This window comes from Aulonocara sp. 'chitande type north' Nkhata Bay, linkage group LG7, assembly GCF_057382095.1.
Source record: "Aulonocara sp. 'chitande type north' Nkhata Bay isolate Kocher_YH1m ecotype deep benthic linkage group LG7, A_spYH_male_GT1.1, whole genome shotgun sequence".
Lineage (NCBI taxonomy): Eukaryota > Metazoa > Chordata > Actinopteri > Cichliformes > Cichlidae > Aulonocara > Aulonocara sp. 'chitande type north' Nkhata Bay.
In genome coordinates, this window is record NC_141350.1 from 8,956,025 (window position 1) to 8,976,594 (window position 20,570).

Genomic DNA, 20,570 nt, shown 5'->3' on the forward strand with positions numbered 1-20,570 from the left:
AAGTTACAATAAAGGATACAAAGGTGTATAAGAGGAGTGTGACACACAGCTAGTGTAGTAGGAGGACTCGCACACAATCACAAGTTGTTAGCCAATGAGCGTGTCCAGAAAATCCACATCTCTGTCACATAGACAGCCCAAAATTTACAATTTTATTCAATATAACCTGAAACAGAGGTTATGTCTAAGAATCATTTTCACACAGTCTTTGTAGCATTGGAAGTGCTCTTGCAACCACATATATCACCCCCTGGTGGCCATTAAAAAGAATGCAGGTTAAACGTACTTCGACATCGGCTTCACTTATCAGCTGTAGATATCTCAGTCACTCTGAGATGACAAGATTTTTAAAAAATTAAATTCTATCATGAATTTTATGATAGAATTTCATTTCATGTCTCTTCATCCAGAGACACCACAAACACACTGCATCCTGGAATTCAGCCTTTTCCTGCTATGAAGGCTCAACAGACTTAAATACTGACCTGCAGCAAAGGTTGCACTTACTCTTAAATCTCCCTGGGTCATTTTGTTTGCAAACATGACGTAAAACAGTCGACAAAAGGATGAACAGTGACATTTTTTTTCCTGGCTTTCAAAAAGATGTCTACAGCAGGTTGTACAGTGCAAATTACATTTAATATGAGCAGATGGGGGAAGTTCTCATCTACATTCAAACTGTTGCTGACAGACTGCAGCTAATGTAGAAAAGTTAAGATCAGTGTTTTGTGTAGCACATGTTTGATCAGCCAGACTTTTTACCTGGCTCTTAAGTTTAATCCATTCCTTACTAATGACTAAAAATGAGCTAAAAGGCAGCAACACATGTCCCAAAATAACACTCTGATGCCGCCTGAAGCAGGTGAAGGTGAAGCAGAGCCTGCATGCCCCAGTGTGTAGATGTCACTAACCCAGTGAGTCTGCACTTACAGCAAAGGAACAGTGTTTTAAATAAAGGTCAGCATCTTCCTTCAGTGATGTATGCTTCGTGACAGATGCCTGAGTATTTCAACAACAACAAAAAAAAAAGTTCACATTCTGGCAATTTCAGTCTCTCCTATAGTGGAAGACGCTGTAGCCCAGCTCTATCAGTGCTCCACCCAGCAGCACCCACAGAGGGATGCAGACCACACTGATCCACACTTTTGTGTGCCCCTCCATGCGGGAGCACAGAGTCAGACAGAAGGCCAGCTTTAGCAGCAGGGCTGTTAGGTACCACAGCCTGCTCTTCAAGCTCTGCTCACCCTCCCTGGGGTCAAAGTCTGGCTTGCAGCGGCCTGCCATCTTCACTATCAGCATGAGGATGAGGATACTGTCAAAGGTCCAAACAGGGAGGAAGATTAGAAACCAATTCCAGTGGATTCTGGAGTCCAGCTTGAGGACCAGCAGGATCAAGAAGATCAGAGCAAATATCCATGAGAGGAGCACTCGCTGGGCCAGGGACATCTTCATCTGTGGAGGACTGGCACAGAGCCAGTGTCACCCACACCCAGAGAGACTGAAGAAGGTGAGGAGGAGGAGAAGCACAGTCAAGGTGATCTGAAAACACAGCAGAAGACAGCACAGGCCCGTCACTCCTTAATTATAAACACATGACTGAAAACTAGACCTCCCCCACTAGGAAGCAGACCCTCACGGGTCTTGTAGAGAAATCCATCTCCTGATACTTCCACTCAGTATTAAAGCAAACATGAAGCTAATGTATGTTAGCAAGCTGTAGCTAACTTGTAAAACTGACCCCACTGTTCGCAGTCTTACCGAGTTCAGCAGCAGAGTCAGTTCGATGTCTTTAACTCGGGGTTTCAACGACAAACTCTTCAAACGAAGACAAATACCAAAATAGCAGACAGACTGAAAACAGCGGCGAAGAAATGCGACAAAACGTTAGCTTTCAGCTACATACAGCCGACAGTTACCCTGCATTTCCGGTTAGTCCTTTCAAAACAAGTGCACGTCCTAAATAAAATTACATTTATAATTTTCAAAGCAAAACCGTGATTTTGTCAATCTGTTTTTGGATTGGGGCTTCACCCACTCATAGCAACCTAGTGGGGCTCTAACCAAACAAATGCTTGATTTTTTTTTTTTTTTAAAGGTCGACTTACTTGATTTCTTCCCTCCAGCAACTCAGCAAACACCATCTGCTGTGCTGATAAAGATTACATGATGTAGCTGAAAGGATTTAATAGTTCCAAGATTAACCCGAGGGGAGTTAACAATAAAACGAAAGCTGACTGACTTCAGCATTTCACTTATAAATATAAAATGTAAATAATGTGTTCTTCCTGGTCTTTTTGTTTGTTAGTTTTTTGTTTTATTGAAGTGGTACAGGTTTAAACTAGGGAGGGGGATTTCTACAATCTTGGTTACAACCTAGATTGCAAGTGGAACTTGTCTAAACATAAATAAATAAATAATTTAATTAAATAAAATAAATAAATAAATAATAATCCAGCTTCAGCTGCAGAGCCCGCCCCCCTTCCTAAAATCCAACACATGTGTTGTACAAAGGCAGAGCAGACATTTATTTCTAATAAAATGCTTTTTTAAAACAGAAGAAGATGCACCATGTTTTCTTTTTATATTCCTCAAATGCATTTATTTCTCTTTTACTGGGCTAGTATTACAAATTAATACAAAGTACAACTCCAGAGACATCATAGATTGTCAAAAAAGTAAAGTACAAAACGCTTGAGGTAAAACATCATTGAAAAAGATTCAGTTAAAAAGCCCTTATTAAAATTTAAGTTCTTTTCAAGGTAAATGCTCACTTTACAGCTTCTGGAAAAAAAAATACAAATAAAAACAATGCAGTTTTATTTACAAGATAGTGGTGGTGCAAAATACAGTGTGTGAGACAACATTCAGTCAAAATCTTCATATCTTTGTTAAATGTAAACAATAAACATTGTCCTGTTCGCCAAAATGCCGTCACACTGATGTTTGCTCTGAAAAGACTCTACGAGCGCCGCTGACGCATGAGAGCAGAGGAGCTCATTACTACCCGGCAAAAAATATGAAACTGTTCGACATTACACATTTACAAAGCAAATCCACGAAATGGATTGTGTATGAAAGGTTTCTCTAGGTAACTGTGGCAGCTTTCTCCTCTGCAGAGATAAGAAAATCCTTATCATTTCAAATTTTACTCTTACTTAAGAGCACCTCTGTGGGGCAACGGATAAGTCTGATAACACTCCGTAGTTTTATTAGTTTTTATATTGTTGACAAAACCCATCAAGAAAATAAACAGTGTATCAGTCTGGGTGTGACTCTCACCTAAGCTCATTTATTCCTAGACCCAAGTCTTTAGAACCAAGTTACAGCAGAGACGTTATAGGAGCGACACTTTTCTGCAACAGCAAACATGGTGGTAAATGTATAACGTCGGGGGGGAAAAAACTTTTTAAAACATTAATTTATTATTTAACTAAACTTTTTATGCAGTTTTTAAGGTAATATTTCAAAATAACAGTCTAAAAGATGTGAGTCAATGGTGGCTATGAAATAGTGAGACTGCTCTGTGGTTTCACTTTACATATAATATAAGCCAACACTTCTGTAGTGCATAAAAGTAGAAATGCAAACAAAAGAAATAAGGAACGTTACAGTCCAAGTGTGTGGCTTACTGATATGTTCAAAAAACAATGGAGCACTTGTTCATAATCATCAATTCATTGCTCATTGTAGTCTTTTTAAGAGATTTTTTGTTGATAACAGTGAAAATGTGAAGTACCATCAGATGCATCCTCGAGTCCTTTAATAGCAGTACCACTTATCTAACAATCGTGTTTTTCTTGTTTTTAAGAATGAAAATTTCATTCAAAAGTGAAAGCACTTGGAAGGAACTAGTTAGGGAAACTTATCATACTTCAGCAAAAAACCCAAAGCTAAACAGTAAGATGGTACCCATTCAAAATGTACGATTTCTTGCCTCCAGAATAGGGGGGTGCATCCCTAAAGGCAACCACAGTTACACAGTGCTCTGCCTGCTCTCGTGGCTGAGGCTGAGCCCCATCACCTCTGAGGAGTGAGATGGGAAATCAATAAATATCCCGTCTGGGCCTGAGTCTGCAGACTCTAGCACTTGTCCAATTATGGTTTCAGGGCTGGATGATTCACTGGGCGGCGTAGAGGATGCTCCCTTACTGAGATCAGTCATTGTTGTTGTGGCCTCGGTGCCATGGAGAGCTCCTGAGGAATGAAGCGGGAGGATGGAGGGAGACAGCAGAGGCAAGTCCATGGCACTGGCTCCAGCTTGTACTATACCTATGAAGGAGATAATAGTGGATTATTAAGGTTTAGCATATAATGATGCTTCATAATAATCAACACAGTGAGGACTACAGTCGTACCGTTGAACTGAGAGCCCACACACAGTCTGTTGGAGGAGGAGCCAGACAGTTCTGATCCTGGGGCCAGGTCAGCATAGGCCAGTCCTTGCTCCTCCAGGCACGATGTAATCTCACAGGCCGAGTGACGCCGAATTCCTCCACTGCCAACCGAGTTGGCATCTGGGTCATACTCAGCCACTGGGGTCAGCAGCAAAGGAACATTGTAGCTCTTTGATCGTACCACGGGGTTTTTAGACGGTTGATCCGCTGACTTGGACCAGCCCCAAGGCTTCTCTGAAACACAAGAGGGAAAGATGGGAAGACGTTATTAAGCTTCACCAACCCTTCAACCCTGAAAACTGTTATTTTTATCCCGCTTCTGCCTCACCCAGAACATTGCAGTGAGCTTCAGCATCATCTCCAGAGTAAAGCCCATGGGTGCCCAAATAGGGCGAGACCACCTTCTGAATCAGTGACTCCAACCTCAGGTATTCCTCAGTCACACCACGCGGCTCATGGACCCCCTAAACACAGGCATTAAATTTTATATTTAGCACCATCATACTCACAGATCACCCCTGTGGGCTGTTGGTGCTTAAGTTTAGAAGAGGAAAAAAAACTGTGTGACAATAAAAATATATATTTGTTTGAATAATGTTTGGGTTGCATGACTAAAAACTAATGCATTAACACAGTATGTCACAACCAATAACCAGCAGATCAACTAATAATCAGTAAATTTTATGAAGATACGCCCAACTAAAAGTAATTTACTCAGAAACAACAGCAGTGTAGTACTTCTTTATCTTCATGAACACCTTCAGAATAATGCAATACAATTAAACCTTATCATTAATGTTAGAAACAAGCTGGGCCAAAAATGCACAACAGCAGGTGTTTGGAAACAAACTCAGACTCGGTGCTGAGCAGCACATAAGGAAGCCATGAGCTTGGCTTGATGCCTGCAGGCCTACCTGTAGGATGAGCAGCATTTGTGTAACAGAGGGAGGCACACGGGCCCGCGGGCGAGACAGGGCATCCTCTAGCTTTACGCTGAGCACTATGGTGTTCCTGAAGTGCAGCAGGGCGAGCTGTCGGACAGAAGGCTCCTTACCCTGCGCGCAGAAAACAGCAGACAGACTGAGCATCGATTCAATAAAGGGCTAGGACGGAGATCAGACTCTTGAGATGCTCGCCTACCTGAACCGGGTGGAAGATGGCCTGCAGCATTGAGAGAACATCACAGAAGAAGAAGTCCCAGGTCTCTGCCAGAGAGTCAAGTAACTTCTGGCCTGCATGGATCCCAAAGGAACATGCTCGAAGCTGAATTAAGCTGATTTCCAGTGAGATATGCTAATTTCTATTTATTTATTAATTTCAAGATTGCCTACCTTCATAGAATCTTATTTTGTCCCGCAGGATGACCATGCCTTTCGTTAGCAGCTGATTCTGTGAAAAGAAGCCAGTAATTATGAATCACTGTAGAACTGCTCTCCAATTCCCGTCTCAAAGAGCTCTGAATTTAATACATCCGAAATAAACGTCCTGTTTTATTTAATGTGCATTACCTGAAGGTATTCTGTGAAGAAGGACCCCAGCTCAGTCTTTAAAAGATGTCTGAGGAAAAGGGACAAATGAATAAATACAGTTAGAAAGATAATAAGTGGTGTTGGGCTAATTATGTGTTTATAACTTTGTAAAAACAGTGCTTGGCAGCCATGTTATGTTCAGATCCGTCTGTGTAGTTATAGAAAAATGTGTCAACCTCCTTGTGACTTTTCTAGAAATATGTTTACCCAGCTATAATGGAAGCGGATACAAGTGATGGGTCTGGTTCAGAAAGATAATGAGATATCTGACGTGACCACATGACTCCCCAAGCCTACATGCTGTACACTACACACACAAACAAACCCGTTCACGAGAAAACATTCAGTCAACACATACAGCACACACGGTAATTACAACGATTACAGAACAAAATGACATCAACGGTCTAAAATAAGGAAGTTTTCTGAGAGCAGTGTTTGTGTGCGAGTGAGTGAGTCAGTGAGTGGGTGAGTGTGGCTGTTTACACTCACCGGACACCCTCATTAAGAACGTAAAGTTCATTATCCGCCAAGCCCTTCTTTTGGAAGACTGCTATCACAGCATTGTGGATGCTGCAACATAACACACACACGAGCTGGTGTAAATTAAGAATCTCCACACACATTTAAACACTACCTTTGTCATATCTTGTGTACCTGTTCCAGGTGGCGTTGGCTCCTGCCCTCTTCTGCTTCTCCCCTCGGTCCTCCGGCGAACTTTTCTCACTCTTCCCCAGCTCACTGAGGCTGGGAGAGCTCATCAACTTCAGCCGGTGCAGAGTCCTCATGAGGCAAATGTAAAGGGAGAGAGACAGAGTATTCTAAGTACAGGACGGGAGAGAAAGAAGGTCAGCCGATGAGCCGACACATACAGAGACACACAGAGAGGAAACACGAGGAGGCTGTAGCTGTAGGAGGAAGGGAGGAGAACATAAAAGGAGAGAGTATGCACAGGAAAAAACCCAAAACATAACAAGCACAATGACAATACAAAGAGCAACCAGTGATAGAGGAGGAGAGATAAAGGACAGAATGATGCATGGTGAGATGGAAGCGGCACATTAAGAGCAGGATGGGTGGAGCTCAGCCGAGAGGTGGGCCACAGTGTCGCTGTACTGCCTGTCTCAGAACAGCAAAAAACAATAGCACGCACACGCTCGGGTGGAAGGGGGGGGGGCGTGCAAGCTCTTCCTCCCTCCCTGGCTCTCTGTCGGTACAATACAGCTATTGATGCAAACAAATATTTATGCAGAGCACAGATACCAGAAGGAACTGCATGGTAAGCAGCCGGGGCTTTGTGAATATTACTGTACGCAGATGAGGTGGAGGAGGAAGTCGTCCGGCTTTTAAACAACAGCAGAAACAGTGATAGGAAGCACGGACACAATACAGAACAATAAAAGAGGCTTTTCCTGCTCTCCCACAGCTGGTGGCGAGTGCAGCAGGATAAAAGTAAAAAGTAGCACAATATGTGAGACAGGAGCTTGACCAATATTAGATTTCTTATCTTCTTCTTTTTTTCTTTTTTTTTTGTTGCTGTGGGGTCAGATGAGAAGATTGATATCATATTTTTAACCACTGAAGCTAAATATGCAGCTACAGCCAGGAGTTGATTAACGTACTGCAGAGATATGAACATATGAAGATATATAGATATGAAGGGGGAAGGGGGGGGGGGGGGGTGATTGCATCTTATCAAAAAACAAGGAATGCATTTACAAGTTTAAACTTATTTTGGATTTTTTTCTAATCAGGGTCAGAAATCTACATATATTCCCTTAAATTTTTAATAAGTGGTGCTAAAGGTTCTACAGTGTTTTTTAACTTTAAAAAAAGCCAAGGCCTGTTAACTTCCTGTTAGTTGTTATGATTACATATTTGGAGGAGTAAAGCTTAAGTTTTCAAACCTAAGAACACAGAAATAGCTGTCAAGCATGGTGGTGGGGTTGGTTTGCTGCCAGTGGTACTGGCAGTGGTAGTTTATATGAACCAGTTTAAATGAACTATACGAATTCTGCTAAGAAGAGTGATCTAACATCCAGGCATTGTTATGCCAGAAGCTTGTTGACAGATACCAAAAGCATCTGGTCAAGGTGCAACTTGTTAAGAGACATTTAATCAAATATTAGTGAGGGAGTATACATGTATTTGAGTGTGTATGTATACTTTTTGCCTTAGAGAAAATAGTCCTTAAAGATGTATGGTGTATCATTCCAACCTAGAAAAAGTTCAAAGAAATTAAAATTCTAAAATTACTGTGACATTCGTGTCCATGATGAGTGTTTGTAAACTTCTCTGCACAACTGAAGGTTTTGGCGTCTCTAATTTAGAAATCATCTGTTACCACCCTCAAAAAAAATCCACAAACCTCAGTGTGAGCAGTTTCATGTAGGAACTGCACCTGCCAGCAAAGGAAGCACGTGTGCTGCACATTAAGATTACAGCTCAGTGAAGGGAAACACAGATGTTTCCATCTTGTAATGCTGTCAGAAGTACCAGCTCTGGGTGAACCCCCCCCCTTTAAGAGGCACAATTCCCAAAATGTAATGTAATTCGCGTATACCTAAAATTTAAGTGCATGTTTTAACACATTCATCAATCTAAAATATCCTAAAAGTTTTTAAAAAGAGAGAGAGAGACAGAAAACACTGTTTGCATATTTTTAGGAGGACCTGGTGAAAAAGAAGAAATGATGAGTTCAAACCCACGCAGTCCTGAAACTCTCTGCTGACAACACAGCAGTAAACAACAGAGCCCCCCCCTTTCACACCCACACACATGAAGACAGAAAACATGGAAAGCAGAGTGCACAAACGAATGAGGTGCCCATACATGAGGAAATGAGTCAATTAAACATCCCACCAGGACATCATTACCATTAGACCAGCATGTGTTTCAGCTGGTTAATGAAATCTTCTGGGACAGACATGGTGTGATTTCTTTTTTCTTTTTGTAAATGCTTATAAATATTTCATGCATTTTCCAGGAGGCTGCACGCTGTGAAATGCTAAGCCCAGGAACTGAGACTCACCTCCTGATTGGATGCTCATTGCTGCTGTCCAAATCCGGGCTCGGAGGAGGGGGCGAGAAGGTGCTGAAGTTGAGCGACAGGGGTCGAGGGGAGGGCCGGGAGGCGTGCCTCCGCCGCAGTCCATCAAGCATCTGAAGTTTGCGTAAAAGTGGAAATGTCAACAAAAGCTAGCAGGAGGGATTAAAATTGGATCAAGGAGCTGTGTGAGGCATCGATGAGAAATGTCTCAAGTGCAGTCATGAGCCATCTCCGCCCTTTACTTTGAGAGAGCAAGTCAAGCAGGGAACATTAAAGCGGTATAAGAGACACAACACAGTAAAGCGAAATTCACGGTCAAAGGGGCACAGGATAAAAATCAAACCCCACATCTGAGACTTCCTCACAATGAGCGCTTTCTCTTTCTTTATTCTCTACCTGACTGTCAGTTCAAAACCACAGGAGTGTTTTGCAATCAAAGCTGGGCTGACCTCCAGGGTTTGCACACGCATTACATCAGAGGAAAGAGAAAAGAGAAGTGCATGTGTGTACACGCATCAGTCTGCGCCAGTTATTCCTGTAAAAGCGTTACAGTTGCTCTCAGTTTGGGTGTCTCCCTATAGAAACGTACTGTACAAAGTAAAGCACCATCCCCTGGTCAGAGGGGAGAACAGCAGTCTGGGTTGTCACTCTACAGACAAAAGAGCCAACACTAGCCTCAACATGTAAAGCACAAAGAGAGGGGGGTGCCTCGTGTGTTTTCAGAAGAACCGGCCGTGCAGTTTAATTAGAGTAAGATCACATCTGAGTCAGCAGCGCTGGCTGCTCACTGTCTACCCGGAATGCCATGCCACGCCAGTCTGGGCATTTCTGCTTTTGTTCACCCCTCCTCCTTGGCTTGTCTTTTAGGGGCGATTCCAATAAGATCGATGCCTCTTTAAAAAATTCAGAAAAATTATCCGTATGAACATAAATTTATTTTCTGCTGTATGGATCTCTCCCCTTGCTTCCGAGCTGAGCCATTCCACATCATACGGCCATTGAATCGGCCAGACACGCAATCAACAGTCCACGTTTATCCTACTGGGAGGAATGCACCGCCAGTCGTGCGTACGTGGATGTTTTATGTTTTTAAAAACCTGTGCGCAGAACACAATGAAGCAAAGTGCCCCGGTAAACAAAGCCACCGTGTAACGAACACATGCAGATGCTGCATTTGGTCCACCTTTGGATAAAAACTGTATCATAATGGCCACAAAGTTGCCGTATGTCATGCGCCTCTGCCCGCCCACTGTAGCCCGCACTCACCGTTCCTGATCCTGTCGTGTAGCTCCTGCTGGGATGAAACGGTCATGTAGTGCTGAGGGGAAGTGTTTACTGTCCGGGTTCATCAGCGGCTGCCTCCTGTTCTGTTACCCGCCGGTCTGCGCACCCTCACGGGCATCGGGGTGCGGGCGGGCGGGCGGTAGAAAGGTCCGACCTGCGGGGACTCATTCAGTAAGAAGCCAGAAGAAAGAACCGCCGCTTGCTCGCTCCGGCTCGCCCCCGCTTTGTTTTGACGAGATGCAAACGCGAAACCTGGACGCGTGGACGCGGCCACGAGCAGCACGTGCACGTGCGTCCGTGGTTATAGCTGTATGTAAGCGGGAGGGGATAACTCCAATGGGAAACAAGAATAATGGCAGAGTTTAATTCCGGAGGGATGATTTTATTATTATTAAGACGAAGACTGTAAGGATTAACACACAAACCGGGGGAACACTAATACGCAAACAGTGTGCTAACACTGCAGTGCACAGGTGTGCAGTCAGTGGTGAGAAAGGCCTTGCTTTGCAATATGGCCATAAACAGAAGATAGTAAACACAGTTTCCAGCTCTGACCCAAATCCACGCAGTTGCACACAGGGGGAGCCTTACCATCTGTGAGTGCAGATGCGTGTGTTCTCCGGATAATCCCCTTTTTCCGTGGATGAGATGTTAAAAAAAAATAAGGGTGGGGGTGTGGGGGCAGTCTTGTGGGAAACTGTAAGGAATAAATTTTGTTTTCTGTCTGCAGTGCAAAAATCCTGGCACTCCTATACATGTGACAGAAAATGGCTCTTGTTGGATCAAAGAGGTGCGTTATAACTTATAACACGGTGCGTTTAGCTCAGATTGTTAATAAAAGGGAGATTGTATTGTCCCATACAATCCCACGAGATTTAGTGCAAACACACACCAGCCTGATCAGCCTGCTATTCCAGCTAAAACAGGGAAAACAGGTAGAGATCTAGAGCTCTTGCAGATATTTAATTAACTGCACAAGGAAGACTAAACAACAAATGCAAAACCTTTAGCTTCTGTTAAAATTTTAACTGCATTAATCAAATCTCTCATAGCTACTTACATTCTTTTGCAAATCTCCTCTGAGGTCACTTTAGTGTCTGTGGATCAGAGCTTGTTGAAATAGAGGTTTGGCGAACGGAAAATGTTCCCTGTGTGCAGAATCCAAACCTGTTTAACCGCTTGCATGCGGTTTGCATGCTGTTATATGCAGGCTTTGTGTGTCCATGATAGCCGATTGAGTTCTGAAGCTTGCATTATGTTTTTTATTTTATTATAAAGCTGTTTTCCCTACAGTGCTATTGTAGTCATTTGATTATTTATTTTAAAGCTTGGAATCATTACAGATAAACAGTCCACAAGGCACACAAACCAGACAAGGGCCAGCGTAAAAGATCATATCAAAAGCAGTGAAAAGTCTCCCCTCTAATAACCTCGTGTTGTAAACACTGTTTTATTATGGAATAACGAATATAATGATTTCAAAGATTAATTAAGGAACTCAAAACCAGTGTCTGTAGAGACCTTGACCTGAGGATGTGAGGTCAAAGAATGTGCCTCTAGCCACACCCTACGGGTAGTATCACCTGCCTTTGTCTCTTCTGCACACCAGTTCCAGTCATTAGATGGGGCATACTCAAACATAAATATTATTAGATATTTACAATGAAATATGCATTTAAGCCCACCTCGTCATTTTCTATATCTAGCCCTCTGAGAGGAAATATGACTTTCATGGCGCATCGTTTATGTTTCAGTGGATGTATATTTTTTTTAAACTATCATAAATAAAATAAAAATAAAATAGTTGATTCTGCCTTTAAAATATATAAGTTAATAATTAAATTTTGCATGTAAACCCAGTAACCCCTAGATTTCAGTTACTTGTTTATTTTCCAATAGGCGTGAAGGCATCATAAGCTCCTCCTCCGGTAGTCCGAGCGGGAAGTTCAGAAAGATGGCTGCCTCTTTGAAATAATATTCGTGTTTTCTGTTGCTCATTCAACACAGAAAGCAGTTTAGAGGGACTGTAACCGGCTAGTTTGTATGCACTGACTTCTATCGGGTGTCTACGGAGGTGTCAGGCTCATCTCGTGTTGTTTTATCGATAAGTGAAGCCAGCTTAGCCTGTTTTTCCAGTGACTGAAGAACATCTCGGCAGTCATGTCCAGTGAGGAGAAGAGCAGCTCTGCGTCCAGGTGCTTCGGACAGGTATGTGGGCTCCATGAGACTTCTCAAAAGCTAATTATTCTAAATTGGACACAGGTGTGTTGAGTTAAATTAGAATGATAAAGCACACCAGTTTTTGCTTCCAGTCCCACTGCTGATAAAGTTTTGATTGAAACGGGTTGAAGCACAATGTGTGTCAGTCTGAATGTCTGTGACTGGACACTAGAGGGGACCGAGTTTATTTATGTAGTAGAGTATCATAGTTTTGTATTTTCTACAAAGTTTGTAATTTCTTTTGAAAGTTTAGTTTTTATTTTTCTTCCGGTCCTATACACCCTAAACCCCCCGCTATGGTCTTTCCTCTTTTGTCTGGAAACTCCATCTTCAGCATCCTTGGTCCAATATATCCACCATCCGTCCTCTGCACACGTCAAACCGTTTCTAACCTGAGATGTCGCTCTGATGTACTCATTTCTAATCCTGTCTATTCTTGGTCAACCTCAATGAAAATTTGAGCACCTTCACCTCTGTCAGCTCCAGTCACACCTCCTGTCTTTTTTTGTCAGTTCACCTTCTCCAAACTAAACATCGTAGCAGTTCTCACGACCATCTTCTAAACCTTACTCTTCATTCTTGCTGCTATTCTTCTGTTAAAAATCACTGCCACTCCTCTCTATGGGCGCACTTTGATATAAAGAGGGCTGGAGCAGTGAAACACTCCTCTCTATTATTGTAAAGGACTTCAACTACACATTTAATCACTAGGCGATCTTAATATAAGAAGAAGAAATGCAATTTCAACAGTGTGTCTCAGTTTTTCTACATCATAAAGAAGATGCTGTCAGCCCGACTCTCAAATTGTAAGAAATAAATGTGCAAAATTAGATAAAATGGTCCAGTAGCTCACTGCCTAGACTCTCCTGTAGTGATAAAACAGAAACCCCCAAAAGTTGATTCAGTTCATCTGGATGTAGCGTTTTCAGTGGGAGAAACGTTTCGTCATTCATCCAAGTGACTTCTTCAGTCTATGTCCAGATGAACAGAATCGACTTTTGGGGATTTACTTACCTGGATGATTGAGCATGCATCAAGACGATAAAACAAAGTTTTAATTCACAGAAAATGCCTGGTTTCTTTAGTAGATGGTGAAAAAATAGTTTTCTGTCATTTAAATGCTTTTCTATTGCTTAGTTACTCTGATGTGATATGAATGGCGGTAGGGGAGATTTTAATCAGTGGGAACATTTTTTCAAACACATGAAAATACCGTAATAATTCCAAAATCTATGCCCTGAAATGGAGTCTTTGCCTAATTTTTGACTCGCCTGCCTTATAAATTGAGGAAGTGCAATTTTAAAAATATTTACAACAGTGATTGAAATTAAAGAATACATTTAAAGAGGAAAACAAAGGAAAGAGGAGCAGGAAGCCATAATACAGAAGTGTGTGAGGAATCTTAATAAGTCTGAGGGAGGAGAAGCTCTCCTGTGTCTGTGCAGTAGAGTGGAGCGTGTTCGATGGGTCGATGATGGAGAGGTTTGTTCAGAGACCTCTGGTCTCTCACTGATTCACATGCCTTCAGATTCTGGGCAATAATTGATCCAGTCTTATGGATTAGTTTGTTGATTTTGCTGGCATGTCTGTTTTTGCAGAAGTCTTTCTATTTTATTATATTTTCTTTAACCTCCTAGGACCTGGCGTCCACATATGTGGACATCACATTTTGGGTTATTTAGACCAAAATACTCAATTTTGCTCTACAGGGGCCTGATATCCACTTACGAGGCCATTATACTGCTGCTGTTCGATCGAAATTTTATACGAATATCCTCATATGTGGATCTCATTTTTGTTAGAAACAAAAATCAGGTACCGGTAAAAAAAAAAAAAATCTGGTAATTCTTTGTCTTTACATTCATCAGGTCCCAATCAGCCCAAATAGCGAAGAGAAATTAAAATTGCATGCCATGAAATAGTTCGGGTCTTAGGAGGTTAATGTAACTAAAATAATTTTTTAACTTCCACCTTTAGTTCAGTTTTATTTTAATATTAACAACCTTGGATTTCGCCTGTAACCTGCACTTCCATATTAAGTTGAAAGGATTTGCTGACCTTCCTGGAAGGCCCAAAGGCTGCCGAGAACAGCTTGTACTCTCGGTGGCTTTTTAATGTCTGAAATGAAGTAGAACACAAAGCATCAGTGATGAATCACTCTTTATGTTATTAGTGTAAACCTAGCTTCCTGCACCTCCAGAGGATAATAACTGCCAGCCAGTTTCACTCAGGTCATACAAATGTGACAACAATGTAAGCTTGTTTTCATTATTAATGGTGTTTCCGCTGTGTGCCTTGCTGACACTGGGGTGTGTGGACAGTTTACCTACACAGCTGAGGAGTACCAGGCGGTGCAAGATGCTCTGCGACAGAAGCTGGGACCGGAGTACATCAGCACCAGAATGGCCGGAGGAGGACAGAAGGCAGGTCTTTGTTTTCCTCTGCAGCTAGAAAAGCTGCCTGCACCTCAGACTGGGGATGTTTCTTCACTATAACATCTCATAATTTCATTTTTCAACTTCAAATAGCTACTCTGATTTCAACAGGTATGCTACATTGAAGGCCATCGTGTCATCAGCTTGGCCAATGAGATGTTTGGATACAATGGATGGTCTCACTCCATTTCCCAGCAGAACGTTGGTATGACTCGTTTCACAGCTTAGGATCCAGGTTTACCTTCTCACGCTCAGACTAACAGTTTGATGATTTTTGTTGGCAGATTTCGTAGACCTCATCAATGGGAAGTTTTACGTCGGCGTCAGCGCGTTTGTTAAAGTGCAGCTCAAGGTTGGGTAAATGAGCCTCTTTTATTTTTCTGCCTCCCTCTCTTCCATCCATATGAGTTCATGTTGCTTTTCCTCCAGGATGGATCGTTTCATGAGGATGTTGGCTACGGAGTCAGCGAAGGACTAAAGTCGAAAGCTCTGTCACTGGAAAAGGCGAGGAAGGAAGCGGTCACTGATGGCATGAAGAGAGCTCTGAAGTATGGGAATTTACTTATATTTAAAAACATGCTGGAAATATTATTTTATTTTAATCATTAAAAAGTTTGTTTTTCTTTTTCCTATGTTTAGATGTTTTGGTAATGCTCTTGGTAACTGCATCCTGAATAAAGAATACCTCCTAGCCATTAACAAGATCCCCAAGCAGGTCAGGATCAACATTTAAAGTATCATTTTTAGTTTTCAGTCTAGTCGGTTTTTGGAAGCTGATTCTTGTCACTTCTCTACACAAAGCCGCCACCTCCTCTAGATCCAGCCCGGACTAAGCGTACTGAAGGTGAGCCGTCGGTGGAGAAGGCCCGGCTTGGCAGTCTGCTCCGAGAGGAGAGTCTTATATCAGCACCGGTTCCTGTCAGGACGCCGCTGGAGCCCAGAGTCATCAACCAGAACCAGAGTCATTCAGAAGTTCACACTCCCAATGCTGCCGACGCCGCACCTGGCATGAAGAGTGAGAACATCAGCTCCGGGTAGGAAAAGCTCTGGTTTTCCCTCATCTTCTCGACATCTCCTAATTGCTGTCCTCTTCTAAGCTCTGGTGTCAACTCTGTGGATGTTGTTGTCAGGTCAGAAACACACACAGACCCCAAACAGCTGAGAAAACTCCGACAGCAGCAGCTTCAGCAGAAGTTCAGGAGAGAGATGGAGGCCAAGAAGCTGCAGCAGAAGCAAGACCGAGCCAAATCTGAGGAGGAAGAGGTCACTATAGGACAAGGATCCAGTGAAGGTAGAGAGAATATTTTGATTTTCTTTTATCGGTTTAGTTTTTATTGTTATGTTGTGATTATTGTATGGAGGGTATATGTCAGAGGCAGGATTTACGATTATGAATTTTAATTTCCTTTTTAAGTCTAGTTTGTAGTTTTAGTTGGTTTCAGTTTTTAGTTGTAGTTATTTAACTCTAATAACCTTGGTATAGAGTGATTACAGACTGGTAAAATGCGCTAATCGGTTTTTACACTTTATTACAGGGGAGAGATTAAAAGTAATACAGCAACACTGAGGTTTGGGGTAGATTTCTACTCTGAGATGGAAGAAAAAGTTGTCAAAATAATCTCACAAAAATAGTTTAGCATGTCTTGCAGGTTGGTTTGGCTCTTACAGTTTGAGACATCCCCCCCCTCTTTCTGTCATAAAGGGGTTCCTATCTTCGCAGGTGCTGAAGCTGAACTCAGGAAGTCCACCAGCAGCAGAGACGTGTATTTAGCAGGTGCTGTAAAGGCTCCACATACTTGGACTGTGTGATGAGGAGGCCTGCATCTCATTTCCAGTTGGTCTTGCTGTGCAGATGACCCTGAGCTCTGGGATTTCACTCTTTATGGGATTGAGGATCTGGATGTCCCTGCGGCTGCCCCTTCACCCAGAGGAACCCGGCCCAGTACGCCTGGGAATCATCAGATGCAGACGCGCAGTAAAACCCCTCAGAGGACCGCGGATAGGCGACCAGAGGCCCCGCCGAACAGCAGAGGACGGGAGCAGGCTCAGTACAGACCTCAGCAGCAGAACCAGTATCAGGGCAGACCAGGTGAGTCAGATCAGTCAGTGAATGAGCTTCAGTGCTAAATTCTGTCTGAAACTCACTACTACTTCTCCAATTTTCAGGTGAAGCCTCGAGTCCGTACAGACAAGGACAGTTCATGAAAAAACGCAGGCTGGACACCTGACATCCAGCCACTATTTTGCTTTTACTTCACTTTGTACATTTGAAATTGTAAAGAATTGCTGCTTTATATACATCTGGATACATGTTTTCTGATTTTGTTAAAAAATAAAAACATAACCAAACTGGGAATCCTGCTAGATTTATTTGAAAAAGTGAAATTTAATTTCAGATAAAACAAATAAATGATACTTTTGATACATAACTTCTTAATTATCTTTAGAATGTAGCCTTTTGTTCATGTTGAAAGATTAAGACTTTGTTCAAAAACAAAACAATCATCAAACATAACAAAAACTAACCATGATCTAATTTTTGACAAACACACATAAACGTGCCTTTTACCTGATTTCTTTTATTATTTTTTTTAAGTTTTGTACAATGTGAAAAACATACACAAAACAGACACTGGATCACAGGAAGTCAGTAAGGGGGGATCAGAAATAAGAGTATAACTGCGTGTCAGTAGGCTCAAACAGTACTGTAGAGATCTGTGATAATTACTGATATAGCAGAGTAGCATATGGATGTTAACTTCTTGTGGGGAGCTTGTGCTGTACAGTGGTGCACTGGCTGCCATTTGTAAGATTAAACACCAGTAAAGTCGGCATGCAGAACTCATACACTGATAGTCTCATACTGAAGTTGTGCCTGTGATATTAATGAATAGCAATTGAGCAGATCAACACTCATAAAAAGGCAAATAATAAAAAAACAAAACAAATAATCCAATATCAAAAACATTGAAATCCGTAACAACCCTCATCAGCATGCAAATGTGTCCAATACCCCTCAGTCCCTACAAAACTTTGAACATTGCATATTCTGCATTGCAGTAACTTGTTTTTTTCTCTAGAGAAGTTCAACTATTCATTCAATCTACAAGCAGGCAAAAAAACCAAAAATCACAATGACAGCATGGCACTCGTGAGGTGGTGAGATAGAAGTCGGGTTAGCGTGACAGAATTTTAAACCTTTGCGCAGCTCGCTCACTGCCCAAACAAGTTCTTCTATGAAAAGGTTTAATGATAAATCTGGAAAAACAAATACCATCCAAACCCGCGTACACATGTGCCAAATACAAATACACAGCTGATCGAACAACCAACACAAAGGTAACTGTAGAGAGGAAAGAAACTGTCCACTTTACTCAGTGTGCTCTTTGTCCTGCATGCGGCACCTACCTCAGTTTTGCATGCTCTGAGCTGGCTGCATCTGGTGGTGTTTAAACTGTATACTGGTTTAGTAAACTGGTTTTCTGTAATACAGTCACAGCTACAGGACTGGATGGATCTGGAACTTCTCATTAGTGAGGATGCAAGGCACTAAAGTGTTCCTCATGTTTACAGGTTAGAGTGCATGTGCATTTAGAATGGGTCACAATGAACATACTCTAGTGAGAGCAAACTGAAAGCATTTACCTCACAATTATATTTACAATAAGAAAAAAAGAAAGAAAAAGCCAAAAAAAGGAGGGGGGCAGGGCAGTCATAAAGAGACAAGCTTAATAAACTGCAGGATTATTCCTGCATGGCGAGTATGATACCAATAACAACCCTGCAATTGCACTTTTTTTTAATATTCCTTTACATGTTGTTTAACAACCTTTAATAATAATTACAGTGAAACAACATCAAAATCTGATGGCTGAATACAAGTCCATAAAGAACGTTGTTGTTTATTAAATATACGCATACAAAAAACAGACCACAGAAAGAGAGAACCCCAGACACTTGTGATTTCAGAGGCCACAGCTAGATGTTATGGGTAAAAATATTTTGGGACATACGAGTTCAGTAACAAGCTGTTTATACATGTACTGTGCACCATCTAAGAAAAGAAAAATGGATCAAGAAGTGGTCTCGCTCCCCTCAAGAGTATGAAACCCTCCTCAAATACTATCCTGACAAAACTCTTACTTTGTATGATATGATAAGCAGATTATGAACTGCACATATCTCACAGCTAAGCACTAAGTGAAGTGGTTTAATGTGTCCCTTACCAAAAAAAAAAAAAGGGGGGGGGGGGTCACCCTGCTAACACCTAATACTCAGATTGTGATCTACAGCAGCATCACCTCTTCAATTCTCTGAATGGTGGTCAACATCAGGACCACGTGTTATTATCTCGCAGATCTACTCGCATGAATAAATCAGTATGATAGACAACTCGAGTCACACAACACCAGACTTTCACAGAGACATAAATATGTTTAACATAGAATCATAACCCAGTCAAGAAATGTCTATGTACAAAGCCAATGTGTTTCTTTTAGATTAAGGCCACAGTTACAAGGGGCAGTTTGTCGATTATGCTATTATTGCATTTTTATTGGGATGTATTCGTACTGCTACCCTCCATCACACTCCAAACTTTCCAAGTCTTTCTTCTCCTAAGCATCATTCACAGTAATTATCCATCAGGGACAAACCAACTATCCCACTCTCTGTAGACTCACATTCTCTCCTCCTCCTTAACAGACAACTTAACCTACCCTCCAAACCAATCCCAGCGAGTTCGATGTATAGTCTGTCTGTGTGCACACAGATTTCTGTGGTGGACTACTGGAACAATCTTAAGTCCCAGCTCAGCTTAAAGTCCAGACAAATAAGGATATGAACCACAATCCCTCACCAACTTCTCCCCTTCAAAGATCGGCTCTCCAGCAACATCTTTGGCTGCTGTTCGTTGTGCCTTTGGGCCAATACGTCACAGCTCGTTTCCACAGCTAATGGCAGGATAAGTGTGAGACTTTTTGTGCTGTGGGTGTGTATTGCACTTTCCCTCCAATTGCCAGACAGACTTTGTTCTGCCTGAGAGGACTTGAACCACACAGGTCAGCTATTAAAGAAAAAAAAAAATACACAATGATAAAAGTTAAAAATAAAATGCACAATACCAAGCCAGTTAGCCAGTAAGCCACAAAGAGAGGCTGTGATCTCAGTCTACAACTGTCTGGTCCCCTCTGCCCTGTGTGGCCCTTCATCTCAGCCTCAATCAGGGCTCAGACTGGGTTACGTAGGCCTCAGGTTGGACCCTCCAGGGTTGACTGATTTCTGGGGGGTTGATGTAGTTCCCACTTGGTAACCTTGGTGCAGAGACACTGGAGTTGCTGTAGATGGCTGGTACTGTGTTAGTGGCTGTCCCGGGTTAACCATCTGGCATGTTGGTGTGGGTCCTGCCCACTGAGGAGCACTGTACGAGACTGAAGTATATCCGTACCCCTGGGCAACTGGACCCAGGGAGCCTTTGCGAGGACCCAAAGAAGCAGAGGGATTGGTTGGGTTGGGGAGGTGAGTGGACGTGGTGTTGGAATGTGGTGGGCCGAGATAGCCTGGAGCTGAGAATTTACGGCCAATGTTGGCTGGAGGGATGATCTGCATTGTTAAAGAAAAATTGTTATTGTTCAATATGCACGATTAGTACTAAAAAAAG

The 20,570-nt window shown here is 42.2% G+C and overlaps 4 protein-coding genes across 12 annotated transcripts in view; 1 reads left to right on the plus strand and 3 right to left on the minus strand.

The window, feature by feature from the left end:
* Window positions 1-131: 131 nt before the first annotated feature.
* Window positions 132-1,927, minus strand: tmem60 (transmembrane protein 60). The gene is made up of 2 exons (XM_086298377.1): window positions 1,759-1,927; window positions 132-1,539 (listed from the first exon to the last, which is right to left on the minus strand). The coding sequence occupies exon 2, from the start codon at window positions 1,450-1,452 to the stop codon at window positions 1,048-1,050; it is 405 nt and encodes a 134-aa protein (XP_086154503.1). The 5' UTR covers window positions 1,453-1,539; window positions 1,759-1,927; the 3' UTR covers window positions 132-1,047.
* A 644-nt stretch (window positions 1,928-2,571) lies between these two features.
* prr5a (proline rich 5a (renal)) lies at window positions 2,572-12,436 on the minus strand. 3 transcript variants are annotated; one of them, XM_086298368.1, is made up of 12 exons: window positions 12,138-12,436; window positions 10,239-10,410; window positions 8,955-9,085; window positions 6,581-6,706; window positions 6,416-6,496; window positions 5,903-5,951; window positions 5,726-5,783; window positions 5,535-5,626; window positions 5,309-5,449; window positions 4,723-4,858; window positions 4,356-4,628; window positions 2,572-4,269 (listed from the first exon to the last, which is right to left on the minus strand). In XM_086298368.1, the coding sequence occupies exons 3-12, from the start codon at window positions 9,083-9,085 to the stop codon at window positions 3,974-3,976; spliced, it is 1,383 nt and encodes a 460-aa protein (XP_086154494.1). In that variant the 5' UTR covers window positions 10,239-10,410; window positions 12,138-12,436; the 3' UTR covers window positions 2,572-3,973. The 3 variants fall into 3 exon arrangements, with proteins under 3 accessions (XP_086154494.1, XP_086154493.1, XP_086154492.1); XM_086298367.1 differs by lacking the exon at window positions 12,138-12,436 and adding an exon at window positions 11,317-11,335; XM_086298366.1 differs by lacking the exon at window positions 12,138-12,436 and adding an exon at window positions 10,848-10,865.
* On the plus strand, window positions 12,166-17,270 carry rad52 (RAD52 homolog, DNA repair protein). 3 transcript variants are annotated; one of them, XM_086298369.1, is made up of 11 exons: window positions 12,166-12,464; window positions 14,798-14,899; window positions 15,023-15,116; window positions 15,196-15,263; window positions 15,341-15,459; window positions 15,551-15,626; window positions 15,713-15,945; window positions 16,042-16,202; window positions 16,614-16,685; window positions 16,764-17,000; window positions 17,078-17,270. In XM_086298369.1, the coding sequence occupies exons 1-11, from the start codon at window positions 12,417-12,419 to the stop codon at window positions 17,137-17,139; spliced, it is 1,272 nt and encodes a 423-aa protein (XP_086154495.1). In that variant the 5' UTR covers window positions 12,166-12,416; the 3' UTR covers window positions 17,140-17,270. The 3 variants fall into 3 exon arrangements, with proteins under 3 accessions (XP_086154495.1, XP_086154496.1, XP_086154497.1); XM_086298370.1 differs by having other exon boundaries at window positions 16,632-16,685; XM_086298371.1 differs by lacking the exon at window positions 16,614-16,685 and having other exon boundaries at window positions 16,747-17,000; window positions 17,078-17,259.
* Window positions 17,271-17,470: 200 nt separating this feature from the next.
* The window catches only part of LOC147324531 (serine/threonine-protein kinase WNK1-like), a 32,489-nt gene continuing 29,389 nt past the window's right edge, over window positions 17,471-20,570 (minus strand). For all 5 annotated transcript variants that reach the window (XM_086298355.1, XM_086298358.1, XM_086298356.1 and 2 more), the window contains one exon: window positions 17,471-20,512. In XM_086298355.1, coding sequence (XP_086154481.1) covers window positions 20,150-20,512 — 363 coding nt within the window. In that variant the 3' untranslated portion in view covers window positions 17,471-20,149. The remainder of the gene's footprint in view (window positions 20,513-20,570) is intronic.